The 20,323-nt window shown below is 36.3% G+C and overlaps 1 protein-coding gene across 2 annotated transcripts in view; it reads right to left on the bottom strand.

Annotated features, from left to right (window-relative positions):
- Positions 1-20,323, bottom strand: part of CUBN (cubilin) — a 290,121-nt gene that overhangs the window by 219,633 nt on the left and 50,165 nt on the right. For both annotated transcript variants that reach the window (XM_074266686.1, XM_074266685.1), the window contains 5 exons: positions 16,762-16,906; positions 16,312-16,490; positions 14,182-14,347; positions 13,645-13,861; positions 12,941-13,071 (listed from right to left, as the gene is read on the bottom strand). In XM_074266686.1, the coding sequence (XP_074122787.1) occupies positions 12,941-13,071; positions 13,645-13,861; positions 14,182-14,347; positions 16,312-16,490; positions 16,762-16,906 (838 nt within the window). The remainder of the gene's footprint in view (positions 1-12,940; positions 13,072-13,644; positions 13,862-14,181; positions 14,348-16,311; positions 16,491-16,761; positions 16,907-20,323) is intronic.

A 20,323-nucleotide genomic window follows, 5' to 3' on the forward strand; every position in this document is an offset into this window, starting at 1 on the left:
TTCTTGTTATATTCTGGATTTTTGTTTCAAGTTGGGTTTAGCTTCCCTTCATTTTCCTTTACCTTTCACTTTCCTTCTTTCCATCCCCATTTCTAATCAAGCAGCCATTTTGCTTTCTTCTTTTTCTTTGGGATTTTTTCTTTTACTGCAAACCTCTATCCATAGTTGTTCAGGTACTCTATATATCAGAGCTAATCCTTTAAATCCCTTTACCACTGTTAGCACTACTGTCTTTCTACCCAGGTTACTTATATCTTTGGAATCCAATTCTTACCGTGCAACAAGAAAATTGGATTTTCACACATATATTGTATCTAGGTTATATTGTAACACATTTAATATGTATTAGATTGTCTGTCATCTAGGGGAGGAAGTAGAGAGAGGGAGGGGAAAATTTGGAAAAATGAATACAAGGGATAATGTGGTAAAAAAAAATTACTCATGCATATGTATTGTCAAAAATTATAATTATAAAATTAATTTAAAAAATTTAAAAAAATAAAATAAATCTCTTTACCACTTCCACTTAATATTCATAAGTCATACTTATACAGTCTGATGGTTTTTCTTATTTTCTCCAATTTAAGTCTGAGTTTTACAATAAGAAGCTCATGATCCTAATCACAGTTGGCTCCATATGTTATTTTAACTGGCTACAGAGATTTTCTACTTTTTGCTGCAAAATATATAATCAATGAGATTCCAGCTTTAAGCATCAGGTAATATCCATGTATAGAGTTCCCTTTGGGTTGCTGAAAAAAGGGTTTGCTATAACCAGTAAATTCTGCCCATTTTGCACTCCCAGGCCAAACTTGCCTATTATTCCAATTCCTAATTAAGCATTCCAATTTCCTGTGAAGAATGTGATGTTATTTTTTGGTGTTCTCTCTAGATGATGGTATAGGTCTTCATGGAACTGATTAATAACTTTGGCTTCTTTGGCATCAGTTGTATTACTGTGACACTGAGCAGTTTGCCTTGGATTTGAACTTGAACATTCTATCATTTTAGATTATATTCTAGTACTGCTTTACTCACACTTTGATTGATTATGATGACTACTCTGTGTCTTCTAAAGTATTCTTGCCCATAGTAGTATATGTAGTACTCAGCTGAATTAAATTTATCCATTCCTGTCCATTTAAGTTCACTGACATCCAAGATAGTGATGTTTAATTTTCTGTCTCTTGTTTGACCATATTCAGCTTACCTTGATTCGTAGATTTTACATTCTAGGTTTCTATACAATATTGGTCTTTTTGCATTGAATTTTCCTTTTGGCACTAGATGTATCCACAGCTGAGCTTCCTTACAGCTCTGGTCCAGCAGAGTACAGAGGTACAGAGTTGTCCTTCCATTCTTTCCCAGTATTAGACATCATATTGGACAGCTTCTGCTGTAAAGGACCCATATTCTGATTTCTCTTTTATTGATTTTCTTGGCAAAATACTGCAACGGTTTGCCATTTTTTTTCCCCATAGGATCAACTTTCATCAGAACTCTCCATTATGACCTGTCCATCTGGAGTAACCCTGCATAGTATAGTTCGTGATTTCTTTGAGTGATACAAGCCTATCCACCATGACAAGGCAGCAAACTCAAAAAGTATATAATACATTATGTTACTGTAATTTATTCACATATACTGTATAGATTACATGTATATGTGAATATATAAAATATACTTCTATGCCTTTGTGAATTTGCAATTGGTTCTCTACTAACAACAGAAATAATTGCATTATAAAAACACATTTCCAAACATCTCAAATATTATTAACTTAAAATTTTAAATTAAGCCATATTAAGGAAATGTTAGATAGATGTTAGCAAACTTGAGTTATTTAGACTTAGATTTATAGTAATACTAAGCACTTTTGTAAGTCTGGTGAGCTGCTTGATTTATTGCCATTATAAAAATTAGAAAGTACCCATATGCTCCGTATCTAAAAGTAAAATCATGTTAAACTAAAGGAAATTATATGGTGAACCTAAAAAGAGATCCAAGTGAGTCTTTTCTCTCTCTTTGTTATCATGGAAATGTGTATTTGGAGGAAAAATGTACAATTCATATTCTAAAATACTATGATATCAAAATGCAACAACAGGGAGGAGGCATTTTTATCAGTATTTCCTTTCCTTTAGTTCTATAGTATTTTAATGGATCATAAAATTCCTTGATTATCTTTGCCTTGCTTACAGTATCATACAATAAAATCAGAAATGAAAAGTCTCCTCCATTAATTGGTGAGAACAACAAAAGCCTAGGATGCAATGGCTGCATTTGTAATGACTTTTATAGTATTTTGGTCAATTAGTCTTTAATTAGTTTAAAATTAATATGTTTAGTGAAATTCACTATATGTCAACACTTTAAAGACCTATGATTTCTTTGATACTCATTCTGCTACTGAAGAATACAAGCCTATTATGCCTTAATAGTCAGTCTTCATGAGATACTTCATAAGAGACATGTCTGAAGAAAATTCAACGTCTGGTGGTCAGCCTCGTGATAATGGTCCTGTCCACACGTAGCCAGGATGGCTTTCAGATGTCATGCATAGTCCATCTCTGGGTCCTTACTCAAAGTTTTTCCAGATTAATGGAGTCTTAAAGAACTCATTGTCCCTTCCAAAACAAGAACTTTGCATTCAAGTGTCAAGGATCTAAAGAAATGTGGTTCAGCTGCAACTTAAATGCATCTTCCGTTGTATGGTTTAATTTCCCAAATACTGATCCAGTAAAGAAAACTAATGGGGCATTTGCAGGATGGGTACCAACTGTCTTGTCACATGATCTTTATAAAAATGTGATATTTAATATTAGAGTTATAGGATGTTGAGGGGAAGGAGGAGGAACACTAGTTTGCTCTGGTTATATGGCAAAGTTCAAAGTAAGGAAATGATTTGGGTGGTTTTGAGGGGATTTTGTGGTAAAGTTTCACTTGGAAGAAAACCATGTTACCATCTGAATCCAAAACTAGAATTTTTCCCAAAACAGATTCACAAAGTTCCAAAAGCCAAGGGGAGAAAGGAAGAGAACAGTTTTGGGCGTCATTACTAACATTAGCTACAACGAAAATCAAGGGACAAAATATCCATTAAAGAAAATATATCTAAATCTGGAGTAAGCTGATGCCCTAGGGACTCAATGCTTGAGTCTTACATGGAGAGCTGTGGCTCCTAGCAAAGCCACCATTCTGTCTCTTGTTCTAGAAGCTATCAAAGGGTTACAAAATTTTAGAACTGAAGTAAATCACAGGAAGGATCTTAAAGACACATAGTCCAAGTCCCTCAATCCCCAGATGAGGTATCTGAGACCCAGAATGGCTGTCCCAAGTCTTTCTTCCCAGGTCAATCCACCTTCCATTAAGCTCTCAGTTATCTTCCTAAAGAACCTGCCTGCTCACTCTCCAACTCAATAACTCCCCTCTCACCTACCTCCACATGCACATACAAGTACAACTTATTTTGCTGAGGCAATTGGGGCTAAGTGACTTGTCCACAGTCACACAGTTAGGAAGTGCTAAGTGTCTGAGGCCAGATTTGAACTCGAGTCTTGTGACTTCAGGGCTGATGCTCTATCCATTTGCCACCTAGCTGCCCCACAAGTGCACCTTTCTAGTCTTCTTACACCTCACAATTTCCCCCACACTCTCCAGTTCAGCAAAACTGGTCCTCCTGCTGTATCGTGAACAAAATGCCCTTTGTCCTGACGCTGGGCATCTTTACTGGCTGCCGCTAGTGCCTGAAATCTTCTCTCCAGCCTTATTTCCTTATTAGCCCACTGTCTTTTCTTATAATACCTCGTTCTTAACTTAACCCCGAGCCTCTATTCTCACCATCTTCACCCTGAAAGAAGTCATAAAACGTGCTGACTGCTCATCCCCAACTATGGAAAGCTTGGGGGAAAGAGAGGAAGTTTGGAATATTATACTATTATAAAGCATTAATTGGGGAAGAATAAAATGATTATCTGGCTGTAAGATGGGAGGTTAGAAAATAATTTGTCATGTAACTAGTCAAATCTCTCAATTGATACTTAACTGATAAAATCAAGATCCCTTGCTGAGAGTATCTTCTTCTCCTTGTCATGGCAATGTCAAAACCCTTGCTATCATCCACCACTCATTCTTTCCTTTCCTCCAATCTCTGAATATGAGGTAGCATGTGCCCTTGACCCCTTTCCCTTTTGTCTTCTGCAGAAGATTACCCCTGAATTCATCTTCTATCTCTAATATTCAATCTTTTCTATTAGTTCTCTCTTTTCTGATTTTAATCAAATTGAGACCTACTGAAGGCTTTAGCTTCAAAAGACCAAGGTCTCTCATTTCATCCAGGGCCATCTCCAGTTGTCTTGATTTATATCTTGCCACTGGACCCAGAGGGCTGAGGCAGGAGACCTTGCACAGCCCTCCCTCACTAAAATCCAATTCACTTGGATATCATGGCCTCACCTCCCTGACATCATGTGCTCTTAATGAACAAAGGACAAATTACAACAGCAATCCAATTTCAGAATTGTCCAAGAGTCCCTCATCCTTAACAAACTTTCACTAGAGCCTACCATTCCTTCGGGATATACTATGTCTCTCCTTATATTTTTAATTCTTAGAAAAAGCTGGATTATCGCTATTATTTCTTCTCTCAGTTACTCTTCAACTATTTACAATCTTTCTTTTGGCCACATAATCTAAATAAACTATTCTCTCCAAAGTTACCAATAATCTCTAAAGTGAAAACACGATACTCTTGTTTTTCATCCTATCCTTGATTTGTCCATGGCATTCAATCCCGTTGACTCCCCTCTTCTCCTGGATATTCTCTCATCTCTGAGGTTTCATGACACTATCTACCTACCTATCTGTCTTCTCATTGATTCTTCTCTGTAATCTTTCCTAATTCAGCATCCAAATCTTGCCTCCTAATTCTGGGTGTACTCCAAGCCTTTACCCTGGATCCTCTTCTCTCTCTATTTTTTTTCCTCAATAATATCATCAGCTTCTATGGATTTAATTATTACTTCTACATAGAGCCTGGCAAATCTATAAATACAGTCTCTTACCATGGCTCAGTATTAAATTAGCAATGCCTAGCAGAGATTTTGAACCAGATGCCCTGAAAAAAGCCTGATTCAAATGTTCAAGACAGAACTCATTATCCACACCCACCGCTAATGTACCCTTCTACCATTCTTCCAGTTTAAATCCTAAATTTATAGCTATGACAATACCCTTAATTCTTTGTTCTCCTTCACCTCACAAATTCAAATATTTGCCAAATCTTAACTCTATAATCTCCCACATCTAATCTCATTCTTTACTGTCATAATTACAGACTTCCTCACTTCTTATCCGAACTAAAATCCAATGCACAGATGCAAGTCAAAATGTTATCCCTGATTTTGGTCTGTTTATTGGTCTTTTTTGAAAATGAAGGATCACCCATCAACAAGAACAACTGAAGATCCTGCTTCAACTCTTTCCTCATTCCAATTCGTCCTTCACACAACTGCTAAAGTATTTTTCTACAAGTTCAGATCTTACCATGTTATTCCCCTACTCAATCAACCTCAATGGTTCCCTATTGTCTCTAGAATATAATGCAATTCCCATTTGGCTTTTAAAGTCCTTTACAACCTGACTCCAATCTATCTTTTCAGCTTCAATCCACATTATTCAGTTTCCTGCACTTTATGATTCAGCCAAACTGAATTCCAAGTATGCACATGACATTCCCCTTCCATTCCCCTTCATGAAGGGCATGGCATTTGAGCGGGGACCTACGGGATAAGTAGGTTTTCAAAATATCATGGAATCACAGGATTTAGAGTAGAGAGAGAGATGTTATCTAATACTCCTCCTTTTATAGATGGGAAACTAAGACCTGAGAGTTGATGTAATTTGTGCAAAGTCACCCAATAAATAAATAGCAGATATGGGTTTCAAATCCAGGCCCTCTGATCTGGAATTTAGTGCTTTTTCCTTGTCCCACTATCATGTCCTCCACTCGTTTTATTTAAAATTTAAAAAGAGACATAAGAAGAAGGCAAATAATTCTGGGCCTTGAGGCCATCATAAACAGAGATGAGAAGATGGGAATGCAAATAGGGTGTGCTTACCAAACAGTCAATGGTCTTTTTGATTAAATTCTATTGTAAATATAGGAGAATAATGGAAGACAGGGTCAAAAAAAATATTACAAAAGGCCAGGCAAAGCCAAGGTAATGAGTTTAGACTTCATTTGAATTGCAATGAGGGGTCATTGAAAATTTCTGAGCCAAGATATACAATAATTAAATTTATACTTCAGGAATACTAACAATACTAGCACAATGTCTGCAGGCCATCTTCCCTAGGAGATGCAAGCTAAATTAAAATGTATTTAGGAAATAACTAATAAAGTAAGTTGTAAAAACACAGTAAAACATAGATAATATTGATATGTGGTTTTCTAAATCAATTTGCAAGCTAAAAAGCCTTGTGTACAGTTTATTGGCCCTCATTTGTATATGAGTTTGACATCGCTAATATATGGGATGAAATGGAGCAAGGACGAGATTGGGGATACACAGAAACCAGTTGACAACTATTATAATAATGCAGACAAATGGGCCTCAACTAAGGTCATGGTTATGTGAATGAAATGAGAAGAACAAACCCAGAGATATCATTAAATACTGAAGAGAGAGGAAGAAAGCCATTTCTATTTTTCATTGCACTTTCTTTTTTTTTCTTTTTTGACACAACCTCCCTGAAATTCGTCATTGTTTTGGCTTTGATCAAGCTTAGTATAAGTTACATATAGAGTTTGAAAGTTATCAGTAGAGTCTGAAATAGCATTTTGGGCTTTTTGGATAAAAGATGATAGAAATGAGCAATAAGTGATAAATATATGCCTGAATACAGGTGGCAATTTTCTTACAGCTGGGGGATGTTATTGAAAGGGAGTTTTAAGGTCAATTTCTCACTAAATATTTTAGTTTAAAATTCAAATTTCGTTGAAAGAAGGAAGAGAAAATTAATTCTCTGAAGACACTCAGGGAACACTCTTCAAGGGTTACTAAAACCATCCTCTCTGATATTGAAACAGCTTGTATTACTTACTTCCCCCAAGCATATATGGTTAAAGAGGTTTTGATGAAACAAATTGTTGGCACAGGAAACTAACAGTACAAGGCTTTGTTTGCCTCTTATGCATCCTAGCAGAGCACAGCAAATTAAATTTGGATGTGTTCCCATAAAAGGATATTCATGTGTTGCCATGATGCTTATTACATCAATAAAAAAATTTCAAATCTTGAATGTGTAAACATGGAAATGTTACTGTGCTTTTTTCTTTCATCCAGCATTGCCAAGAGAGAACTCATATTCCAAAACACTTGGCCCTTTATTTTGGTCCAAGAACATTTCCAAAGAGAAAAAAAAATCCCCATTTCCTTCATCAGCTATATTCATTTCCACAAGTTTCACTTCATTCCCCAAGTAATGCTTCAGATCAGGGCTAGCTCTTGGAGGGACTCAGTTGGCTGACTTTTTATTTTAACCAATTATAACAAATGAGTTCTATGCATCATGTTCTATGTGTTCCATGAGAATGAGCACAGAGATGTTTTAAGAACATTGCAAAATCTGATTATCCCCCCAAAAACAATACAATCCAAAATGTATTTCAGCCTCTGCTCAGCATGTTCAAACAAACTTTTCGGACTTGGGCTGAGGCTGTCCCTTAATCCCTGCGGGCTTCAATTAGACTAAATGGAGCTCCAAAGTCCTTTCCAATTCTAAATCTATGATCCAATGATTCTTTTTGAGAAGGAAAACGTAAAAGTCCTTCTACATACATACATCACTTCCACCATCACCAGTAAGGCTATCTAAACAAAAGTTAACATTAAAATTAGCTACAATGTGGATAATGACTGTACATTCATTTTATCTTTAATTCATCCATTTGACAGATCATCAAAGCTAAATACAAATCTACATGCTAAAAAGGTAGTGGTGAAAACAAATCTATAGCTAAGAAAGGTGTCAATGTACCTGTCTGGATCAGCAGTGAAATAGGGAATCTGGGAAGTTACTCTCAAGTTGGTTTTATGGAACATTTTTTATTCCTCTGAAGAAATAGAGTATACTAAATTAATTAAATAATGCTTTTAAGGTGGGAGATGCTAGGGTCCCAAACATGAAAAACATAGAGTAGAACAGTAGAAAATTGTGAAACTTCCAGAGATGATTATCACATTCTAGAAAATTTCACCAAAAGAAGAACAGATTATAAGCCCTTTTAACAGAAAATTTAGAAACAGAAATCTAGAAATGATCTTGGAGATTATGTAGACCAATTACCTCATTTTATAGCTGAGAAGGAAATTAGAGGAGGTCAATTAACATGCTCAAAGTTAGGTAGTCTCCTGGAGCTCTGTCAAGAGTTATTCAATTGTTTTTTTCCAATACTCCTCCTTACCTATTTCTATGTTGAAGGCCATCTTCTATGTAGCTGGTGCTCCAGCACATCTTCCCTATAGATGCACTAGGTGCCCCCCATCCTGTGCCTTTCCTCATCCTCCCATTTCAGAATCCTCATCTTCCCTCAAGGATCATCTGCTCAGGTAACACTTTCTCCATGAATCCTTCCCTGATCTTTCCTTCCTCATTCAAATTACTTTGTTTTTCCAATGTTCTATGTGCAAGTTGCATTCAACCTCTTCCCTTGTCCTGTTAGAATGTAAGTTCCTTGAAGCCAGGAGCTGCTTTGGTTTTGTTTTTGTATTTATAAAGCTACTGATGAATGTTTATGGAATTGAATTAATAGAAAAAATCCAAATTCATCTGTGTTAGGATTTTATGAGATTTATGGGCCAAGTTACAATCTGGATACTTAGATTCAAGAATGAAAATATTTATATGAACTGATTTTTAAGCCTGAGTGTTTTGTGTGCTTTAACAAAAAATATTAGATGGTGATGGTAGAAAAGGAGGAAGTAGGGAAAGTGAATAGGGCTGGGTGGGCTCTGGCACTGCCTGAATGTTTTCCCATGATGTTATCTTTATTTTTTGAATAAGCTATAAAAGGTCCTAGTTTTATCATCTATGTAGTAATACTGAGTGGAGGACCACAACTGCACCAATTTTATCCTCATATGAAACTCTTTAAAGCAGTGATATGGAGATAGGAGCAGCAGCAAAAAAGCTTCACTACAAATCAGGAGACCAAAAAAATGGAGTCCCGGCTCTACCATTAATTTGTGACTTTCTATTGATCATTTAATCTTTTTTCTTTTAGTTTCCTTGTTTTTAAAGTGAAAACACTAAGACTAATGATTTCCAAAGTCCCTTCAAAATGTTCATTAAAACTATATTATAGTGTAACAAAGTTGGCTGAAAAAGCAAGAGTGGAAGATGGAGGCAGCTACCGATCATTTAGAGCCCAATTCCTTCCCTATAGCCTTCCTGAATTAAGAGGTTTTGCTTAAATCTGGCAGAACACAACAAAGCATAACTTTGTGAGTGAAGGAAATCTTTAACATTCTCTGCTTTCCTCTCTAAGTTTACAATTCAATCTTCAATCTCTTTGACTGATCCTGGTTAAAAATGCTTGTTCTAAAACAACAGAAATTGTAACGTGAGCATTTAACAGGTGTCAACACAGCATATTCTCCATTAAATTATTGTCAGATTAGAAAAGATTAAATGAGATCTGCTATTACAATTAACATTTTTTTCATGCTTTAAATCAGTTAATTCTTTCAGATTGGTCTCAGTTATTACCAACTGCTTTAGTTTTCATGCTAGCATTTTGTTAGGGATTTCCTTCCCATTTTCTGATCATATCTTGGTGAATGAAGGTGGCTGGATCCCAGAGATGGGGAAGTAAAAGCAATATCCAGAAGCAGAGGTCTTTCTCCCCTCCGGCACACACCCTCAGGAGCTGATGTGAACACTCACCCCATGTTGCCTCAGCTTGAAAAGTAGAACAAAGTGAGGAAACAGATTCTTCTTTCAAACACTGGCAGAAAAGACAGGCAAGAAAATGCACACCTGTCGTGCTGAGGAACTGGAACTACCAACCAGATACCACGATTTTCACTGTTACTCTATTTTAACGATGCTTGGAGATAGTTTCTACTTGAAACCAAAGGCAGGGAAGAAAGAGGTTCCTTCTTTTGTTTTTCTATTACTAAGATATGTTTAGATCTAAAAACAGTTGGTAGCAAGAACAACAGTAGAGAAAAAAGTGCAAGAATCTATTCTCAGGTCTGAAATTCTTCCCTCAGCTGCTGTAGCCTCTTTTACATACTTCTGTAGCTACCCAGAGCAAGTAGGAAATATAAAATAGGAGGACAGGACTTGTGCCTGGGATTTCCCTGGTGAAAAAAAAAAGCATCCAGGTAGGGGAAATTCCCTCTTACCAATGTAGTTTGTTACCTTCTTTAGTAACTTAAGAGTCCTGGAAAGTTGTCTGGCCAATGCAATCACAGGTGAGACTTGAACTCAGGTCCTCCTGAACAGTTATTTATCTACTGCACTGACCTTGAATTCTTAAACTATATTTATTTTGGTTTTTGAGGTCTCTTTGCTCTGCCCTGTCCCTACAGCCTTGTCCCTTGCCACCTACAAATGCTTGCAAGATCTCTGTCCTCCATCCTATTTCTGTGTCTGCTAGATCCCTGTCAGCAATAAGATGCTTAGTCTACGGACAGAGAATTTATTTTTCTAATCCCAGATCTTCCCTGACCAATCATCCTTTCCAGCTACTCAGCACTTCCAGAAAAGGAGAAAGGGATCTGTATTCTGATGAAGAAGAAGGGCCTATGATCATGCAAGCCTGCTTCATACAGGTTCACTACTTTGGCAGCTTCTGAGAATGATTTACCTGTGCTTGAATTAGTCAGTCAATGGCCAACCTGATAGCAGCTAGATAGGCCTAAGTTAAGAAAGGGACTGAGAGAAAATAGGTTATTTGACAAGTGATCAAAATTACTGGGATCAACACAGCCAGAAGTGTTAGTCTTAAGAGACAGGTTAACAAATCTGAAGGAACACTGTATTTACTGCCCAAGGGTTTTTTGCCATTTGATTATCTTCCCCCCCCCCCCCCCCCCCGTTTTCTCATTTGTTTTTCTCTTTTTTGTTTCTTTGTTGCATTCCTTGTCCATTCTTCTGCAGAATATTTCAAACATTTATAAACAGCTTTCTGAAACTATTCCAAGGATGTTGCTTCTGACATCTATCTTGATCCTTGCATAATTTCACTACCTTAAAAACTATCACAAGACTGGCAGTTTTTAAAAATCATTTTGGATTAGTATGTTGGTACATATGCTTTCATGCTGAACTCAATGGGATTTGTTCCAAAACTGAGAGTTTATAAGTCAGATTTATAAGAATAAGAGCCATTTCCCAATTGGTAAATGGCCAAAGGATATGAAGAGGAAGTTTTCAGAGAAAGAAATTTAAGTCTTAAGAGAAAATGTCCTAAATCATTAATTATTAAAGAGATTAAAATGAAAACAACCACATTCCCATAAGATTGGCAAAGTTGACAAAATGGGAAATGACAACTACTAGAGGGACTATAAGAAAAAAAATGCATTTTAATATTCTGCTACAACTGTGAAGTAATCTAAACTTTTTAGAGAGCAAATTGTAACTATGCTCCCAAAGCCATTAAGCCCTTTGACTTAATAAAACTTCTATGAGATCTAAACCCTAAAGAGATCAAAGATTTAAGAGAAGAATGATCCATAAGTACAAAAAATATTTATGGCAGCTCTTTTTACTGTGGAAAAGAAGTAAAAATTCAGGGAGTATCCATAAATTGGACAATGAGTGAACAAGTTATGAGCTGATGGCAAGCTATTGTGTTGTAAGAAATGATGAAGGGGATGGTTTCAGAAAAACCTGGGAATCCTTGTAAGAACTGATGCAAAGTGAAATGAGTAGAACCAGGAAAATAATTAATATAATAACAATAGTATTGTAAAGAAAAAGAACTTTGAAAGACTTGGGAATTCTGATCAATACAATGACCAAACACAAATCCAAAGGACATATGATGAAACAAACACAAATCATTTAACACTTAGTAATAACTTCTAGAGAGTAGCCTGAGGCTACTGGGGAATTGAAACTTCAGTAGCTAGCTGGTTCAATCACAGACAGACACAAAAACAAAATTTCCACTACGTCATCCCAGAAGTAGACATCCAGCATCTAAGACCTCCAAGGAGGAGGAATCAGCAAACCAAAAACACAGGAAGATAAGTGGGGGAAATGTGATTTTTTTTCTCATTACCAACCCCTGGGATTGCCTCTCTTTGATTCCTATACTGAATTCCTGCCAGTTTATTAAAACCCAATTCAAAGAACATCTTCAAGAAAAAAAAAATCTTCTCTAATCTACCCAACCAGTCTGATCTCCTCCAATCAGACTTCATGATAATTTTGCTTGAACACACCTCATTAATATATCACGAATTTTATTTACTCTAATTATTTCTGTAGCCTCCCATTAGACCATAAACACCATGACCAAAGAGACTATGTCTTATCTAACCTTTGTGTACCCTCCGCTACCCAGAAATCTATTTAGAAGCTTAACAAACAAATCTTATATTTAAAGTCAATGAGGATTTTAGACTTTATCTGATCCAAAGTTTTTAATCTTTTTTTGGTTTGACTTGAAGCCTATAGATTCCTTCTCAGAATGATGTTCTTTAGTGCATAAAATATAATTCAAAGATTACAAAGGGAATCAATTATTATGGAATGGTCAACACATTTTTAAGTCTAATTTGCAATACCACTATGTCCCAATCTAGGTCAGCCCCTTCATTGTAAAGGGTCTCTGACCCCAACCTTAACCCATTTTTCACAGCACCACATTGTCTGTTATTGAATGATGAATATTAGTAATGGATTTCATGATATAATTACCATTTGAAGCATCAATTGAAGTGTAAGTCACAGAAAAGCCTTCATAAGCTATGTCAGCATCCGTCACTAGCCGCAGCATCAATATGTTGCTGCTGCTCATGATTGATGGGGGGGCTGATTTTCCACAATACCTGTTTACCAAAAAAAAAATAAATAAATAAAGATATCCAGTATCCAATACCTGCTTTATACAACTGAATAATTCATGTGTTAATAATAGGGCACTTTAATAACTGAATAATTTTAATGAGCTTGATTATTCCCCTAAATCTTTAAATAACATCAACAAACTACATTTCCACAGGGCAACAAATCAGGGGCCAAAAATGAAAGCCTCCGGTTTGTTTCATGGTCCGTAGATACAGATTTTGTGGATGACCAGGCCCAAGCCAGCTTTTTGGCTGATAGCCATGTTATCGAAAAGCAGAGCTGGGAAAAGGGAGTCTGTAACTATCTGGGACTCTGTGGACTATCTCCAATGTGTCCTGCATATACTTCGTGCATACATGACTGTTTGCATGCCGTCCTTTCCATTGAACTGGGAGACCCTTGAGAGTAGAAACCTGGTTTTCCCCATTTTTTGTATTCCCAGGGCTTAGCACAGTGTCTGGCACATTGTTATGTGGCTTGCCTTCTATATTTTTCACCAAATTTTATCCAAACCTATAGACTCCTCACAAAAAGAGAAAATAAAAAATAATCACCTGCCAAGAGTTGTTTTAGCGCCACTGTCAAAGACTTCAAGATAGTCGCTGGTGCAATTGTAATGGAAATCCAGATGAAATTTTAGGAATGAAAGCCGGATCCGGTAGCCAGGCTGGACTGATATTAACCATGTGCAGTTGACACCATGTGGATAGATGTTTGGGTGACCAGGACTGGTAAAACTGCCAGATGGAGCAGTAAGAATTTCCCCACATGCTGTTAAAGTTTAGAAAACATCTTGTCACAAGAAATGGTAAACAAATTTTTAGAATAAAATAATTTTAGTAAACTCGTTAAAAGATCCAACCATGAAGATCTTTCTCTTTTCTGAATGCTCACACAAATTAATACTGGAATTCTCTTAGGGACTATCTATTAGAATTGATAAAGGTATTTATTATATTATCTGATGCTCTGTCTTTTTGGTCCTTGACAAACCATGAAAAGTGTTGCAATACTTTCCAGATTTATTCACAGTCCAAGCATCAGCAGAAACACACCTGAGAAGCAAAGGGATGAGAGAAGAAAATTCTTACCCAGGTTTGTAGCACTGTACTGAGCTAGGAAGCCATAATTTCTTGAAGAGGCACTTTTCCTGAATCTGATATATACGATATTGTATATGGAAGGTACTAATCCAGGAACATCTGTACCACAATACTTTGTGGTCTGAGAAGGGTCCATACTGAGGCTGTTCCCAATCTAAAGAGGAAAGAAAGAAAAAGAGAGATGGAGAGAGAGAGAGGGAGGGAAAAAAGAAGGAAGGGAGGAAGAGAGGGAGGGAGAGAAGGAGGAAGGAAGGAAGGAAGGAAGGAAGGAAGGAAGGAAGGAAGGAAGGAAGGAAGGAAGGAAGGAAGGAAGGAAGGAAGGAAGGAAGGAAGGAAGGAAGGAAGGAAAAAAGAAAAGAAGGAAGGAAGGAAAAAAGAAAAGAAGGAAGGAAGGAAAAAAGAAAGAAAGAAAGAAAGAAAGAAAGAAAGAAAGAAAGAAAGAAAGAAAGAAAGAAAGAAAGAAAGAAAGAAAGAAAGAAAGAAGAAAGAAAGGAAGAAAGAAAGAAAGAAAGAAAGAAAGAAAGAAAGAAAGAAAGAAAGAAAGAAAGAAAGAAAAGAAAAGAAAGAAAGAAAGAAAGAAAGAAAGAAAGAAAGAAAGAAAGAAAGGAAGGAAGGAAGGAAGGAAGGAAGGAAGGAAGGAAGGAAGGAAGGAAGGAAGGAAGGAAGGAAGGAAGGAAGGAAGGAAGGAAGGAAGGAGGGAAGGAAGGAGGGAAGGAAGGAGGGAAGGAAGGAAGGAAGGAAGGAAGGAAGGAAGGAAGGAAGGAAGGAAGGAAGGAAGGAAGGAGGGGAGGGAGAGAGAAAGGAAGGAAGGAGGGGAGGGAGAGAGAAAGGAAGGAAAGAAGAAAACAGGGAGAGAGAGGGGGAAAGAGGAACAAAGGGAGTGAAGAAAGTAAGGAAAGGAGAGAGAGAGGGAAAGAGAAAAATGGAAGAAACAAAGAGAAAAGGAGAGAAAGAAGGAAAGAAACAAGGAAGGAGAGAAAGAGAAAATAAATCAATCTTTAAGGCTTATTAAATGTTTAGCATTAACAAACTAAATGTACTGTTTAGAAATAGTGCATTATGACTGCAATTTCATAATTATAAACTTTCTTCATTTTCATATTAAAATCTTTGTCAAGATAAGGATTCTTTACAGTAACTTCATTCTTCCTAGTGAGGAATTGCCTTCACTAGGACATCTCAACACTTGCTCTGAAATGTCATCTTGGAGAGATGCCTAAAATCACCAAATACATGTCAGAGGTGACTTTGACTCAAGATCTTCTGACTTGCGTCAGCTCTCTCTTGCCTTCATTCCACCATTGTTGCTGGAGCTCAACTTTAATACTTTAATATTTCAAGTATCCGTGATTTCATCATTTTGATTCATATCCACAGCCAATTAAACTCTGATCCTTAAAATACAAGAGAAACAAAGGTGTGTGTAGAGAGTTTAAAAATAAAAAGAGGAAGATGAGGAATACAGGAGAAAATGAAAAGGAAAGGAAAGAAGAAATGTGTCTGGTTGAAGATAACCAGACAGAGACTGTCTGCTTTTTAGAACTGATCTTAAATAATGGCCCCAGACATTTGTTAGCTGTGACCAACAACCAAGTCACAACCTCTCTGAGACTGTTTTCTCATTGTAAAATGCTCAGTCTTGCCCCTCCACTAGATCCCCAGACGCTGTAAAGAACAAATGAGATCAAACATGCAAAGCACTTTATAAACTTTAAATCACTATATCAACGAGAGCCTTTATTTGTTATTAATAATAATTTGCCGGGACATCTTCCTAGCTTTTCCAGAAGTTAAATGGATAAATGAGATAGAGCCCAATAGCAATATGGTCAGATAAAATGCATATTTTTTAGGATTATATTGCTTCCTACGTTGATTGTTTTTTTTTTTTTAAAACACTACAAAAAGATAATTTTTTCTCAAAATATCATTAAAAGGTTTTTCCATGGGAAAAAAGGTGACCTATATAAGTATTCATGTGCTGATTATAATCATTAATCCTATTTCTTACTCCTAATTTTCTCTTTGCTGTACCTGACTAGAGAGCAACAGATTCTAATTTAATGAAATGTGATCCTCAGTAGCATTCCCAAAGTTCCCCGATCTCAAGCAAGTTACCTCAACATAATCAGTGTCACAGTTGGCAGAACTGCCAATCCGAAAATCAGTGAAGTTAAGGATGATGACTTGGCCTTGGGGCTGCATGATTTTCCACTCACAGGTTTTTTCATGAGGGTAGGCGTTGGGGTAGAATGGTGTGCGAATGGTCCCTTCTCCCGTGAGCTCACCCCCACAAGCTACAAAAAAGAAAAGCAGTATTTAACATTTGGCTAATCACTGGCTCTAGTTTCCATTAAACTCTCAATAATATATCTGAAATGTCATCAAAGATAGGAATGGTGGCCAGCTTGTGACTGGACATGAAGACCTAGATATACAATTACCTGGATTTCCTTATGCATGAAATATGTTATCAAATGATCATATGATAACAAGGTGTTTTGGAGAAACTGATATTTTAGAATTAGGCAAGTTAGAGGTCACAATTCAAGTCACCAGTTTTCTTACCAACTTGGTAAAAGGCCTGGAAACTGGCCTTTTGGACTGAAAGAGCTGACTTAAACCTGATCCAGATGCTGTTGGAAATGGAGTACACAGAGGCAGGAATCTTGCTGTCACACAATTTTTCAAGTAAAGTTTCATCATCTCGAACCTAAACAGAAAAAAGTCGTTTTTCTTAATATGCATGAGATTCTATTGGTATAAAGAACTTTGTTTATAGGAGTAGTAAAGAGAATAACAATTAAAGATTTAGGATTCAGACGTAATACCATATTCGAAGTCAGTCTGTTGTAATGAAAAGCTGACCAGGACTCGTTATAACAGCAATGACCAACCAAAGAACAAGCATTTATTAAGTGTATGAGAAAGAAACAGCCTCTATTCTGAAGAAATTTACATGTTATGGGAGACTCATAAAGTAATATATGAGTATATAAAGAATAACTATAAAAAGGATAAATGCAAATAAACACAAAGTAGAGCAATATTAGCGTGAGATGAGGATACAGCACGAGAAGTAAAAATTTGGGAAAGATTTACATAGAAAATAATTCTTGTGTTGTGAGAAATACACACACACACCTTTGATATTAAAAATTCTGAGCAGAGTCCTACCTACCTTTTTAGACTTATTTCATATTACTCCCTTTTAAGTGGGGGTAGCTATTGCATAGCACAGTAATATAGTTTCTTCCTGAGTTCAAATCTGACCTCAGATGCTTTAACTGTCTGGCCCTGGGCAAGTGATTTTCCTCAGTTTCTTCATTTGTAAAATGATCTAGAGAAGGAAATGGCAAAGCACACTAGTGTCTTTGCCAAGAAAATCCCATATGGAGCCATAAACATGACATTAGACATGACTGAAAAACGACTAAACAACCTTTTCATACACTCTGCTCTAGCTAAATTGAACTATCTGCTATTCCCCAAACTTGGAATTTCCTCCTCTGTGTCTTTGTAAAAAAATCTTTTTTTTTTTTTTTTAATAGGATCCCTCCTTACTTTTATCCTAGGAACCCTTATTCATCTTCAAGGCAGAGCTGACTTAGTATCCACATTGGGAAGCCGTTCCTGAATAGTCCTATTGCTGTTCCTTCCTCTTTATAATCATATTCATAATATATTTAATAAATAACCACAATAATAATAATAATTAATGCTTAATATATTCATAATATGTTGACTTATATTACATTGATTATATTGATTTATCTGTTGTTTTATCCTCCATTAGATTATAACTGCTTTGACAACAGGAACTGGTTTTATTTTGCTTTGTTTTATCTCTTTCTTTGTGTTCCCTGAGCCCAATAGAGTGCCTTGCATGAAACAGAAGTTTAATCAATGTGTGCTGACTTTAGTGCATTAGATCTCAGCCCTATAACTCTCTTTTCTCCATCTGTGTGTTTCTGTAAGTCTTCTTCATTCTATGTGTTTTTTTCTTGTATATTTGTGTCTCACTGAATGTCTTCCTTTGTGAATAGAGTTATCCCAAATCATGGAGGTTGGAGGAATGATCTGGAAAATCTGTGTAAGATACTTTTTGCTCCTCCCTTTGTCCAAAGAAGAAGTTTGCATTATTATGGGATAAAAGACAAAATATGTTGATATTATACAATATATACATATATATATATATATATATATATATATATATATACATATATATATATATATATATATATATATATATATATATATAATGCATTTTTGAGTTTCTAAATTTTTTCCATGCCATGTGTGGGTTTTATATTATCTGCAGCTTCCACAAAACTCCCCAAAGTTTCCATTTAATTTCTTTGCCAACTCATGACATATTGAAACTATGATAAGGAAAGTTGTGATGTAGAAGGGATAACTCAATAATTGTATCTTTCTCTCCCAATTTTTTTCTTTATTTCTTAATCTTTTTTCTTCTTCTCCTACCATATTTACTTCACCCTTAACTGAATGTAACTTAGAACTATTCACTTTTTTAAAGCTTACATTAATTGAAAAAGAATGTAATAAAACATTTAAAAACTTTTTTCGTTCTTTTAAAATGACTAAAATAATTTCTTTTTGCTTATAACTTTTATTTTATTGTTTGTATTATTATTTTACTTTTATATTATGTACTATTATGTAACTCTTCTTTAAGTCAGTAGTCATTGATGAGATGCCTTAAGCCTGGTCTACAGAAATAGCTGTAAATAGAATTACCTAGCCATGACAGTCATTTTAACATCTCACTAGTGACAATACAGTATCACTGAGTCTAATCCTCTGAAAGCTGTTTGCAAATCCTCCAAGACAAAGAATCTGTCTTTTCTGTGTACTCATCAATTAATTAATTGAATTCCAACCTACTTGCTTAGAAGGCATAAGGCGAAGTGGGAATGGGTAAGGATCAATTGTTCTTCCTTTCTTTTAAAACCCAACTCATAAATTACTCCTGCAGGAAGCCTCCACCAACTCTGCTAGCCCATACTTACGGCTCCTTTCTCTGAACTCCTTTATCATTAGATCACTATAACTGCAACATTTAGGAGTTAACCCTATGCTATCCTGTGTTTGAATTGCTTCTCATAAATAAAAGTTCTCTTGTGAAATAGATTATAGGCTCTTGTGAGGGTAAGGATGTTTTCCTTAGTCACAATTTTGGAAAAGTCGTTGATGGTGGACAAATATTCCACGTTTGATTGATTTGGACGGGGTATCCCTTCAGATTTTCTTGAGAAGGCCATATGACTATGGAGTCCAGACAGCTGCAGAAGGAGAAGAGAGACTAGAAATACTAAAGTCCCTCTCTTTCTCACTTTATGCATAAAAGAATGACAGGAAAGAGGGAAAAGGGCCATAGAGCATCAGAACTTGATAAAGTGAGGTTGTCTCCTGGGCCTCAGATAATGAAATTCAAGGCCATTAGCAAGCCAAAAGGCAGCTGCAGCCCAGATGCTTTAAAAGAAACTTAGAAGCCCCTAGAGCCCTAAAACCTCAAGTTACAATTGATTTTGGCTGCATCTCTCTCACTGTGGGGATGCAATCTTGTTAATGCTGAAAGACTATTCTCCAGAGGCCTCTGATATGGCAATATCTTAACCACAACTCAATGGATCCAACAAAAAATGGAACCTATTGAGGAATAGGCAGAGGAAGTATCTCCGCAAACAGTCCCAGATCACCCTACATTGTCTCACACTCTATTCTTCTCACACAATACCCTTGGATTTCAGAATCTCCCTGTCTGTCTCAGCAAATACCTGCAGCAAATACACACCATTTCTTAGAAAAACAGACATAAAAAGCACTGTGGTTGCTGGCTGACATTCAATGACATGGTCATTCCTTTTTTTTATTATAAATCTAGAGATGTATGTGACCTGATCAGTTAGTCCAACAGCCTTTATTTTACAAATGAGGAAACAAAAACTTGAGGAGATTTAAACATCCCCAAAGTCACTCAGCTAATCTGTGGCAGAACCAGAATTTGAAGCCAGGTTCCCTGATTTTCCTTCTTCTCTTCAGCTCAAATGCTAGCTTCTCCATGAAATCTTTGCTAATTTCCCCAGAGCCTGACATCCCCCTT

The sequence above is a fragment of the Sminthopsis crassicaudata genome, chromosome 5, assembly GCF_048593235.1.
Source record: "Sminthopsis crassicaudata isolate SCR6 chromosome 5, ASM4859323v1, whole genome shotgun sequence".
NCBI classification, from domain to species: Eukaryota; Metazoa; Chordata; class Mammalia; order Dasyuromorphia; family Dasyuridae; genus Sminthopsis; species Sminthopsis crassicaudata.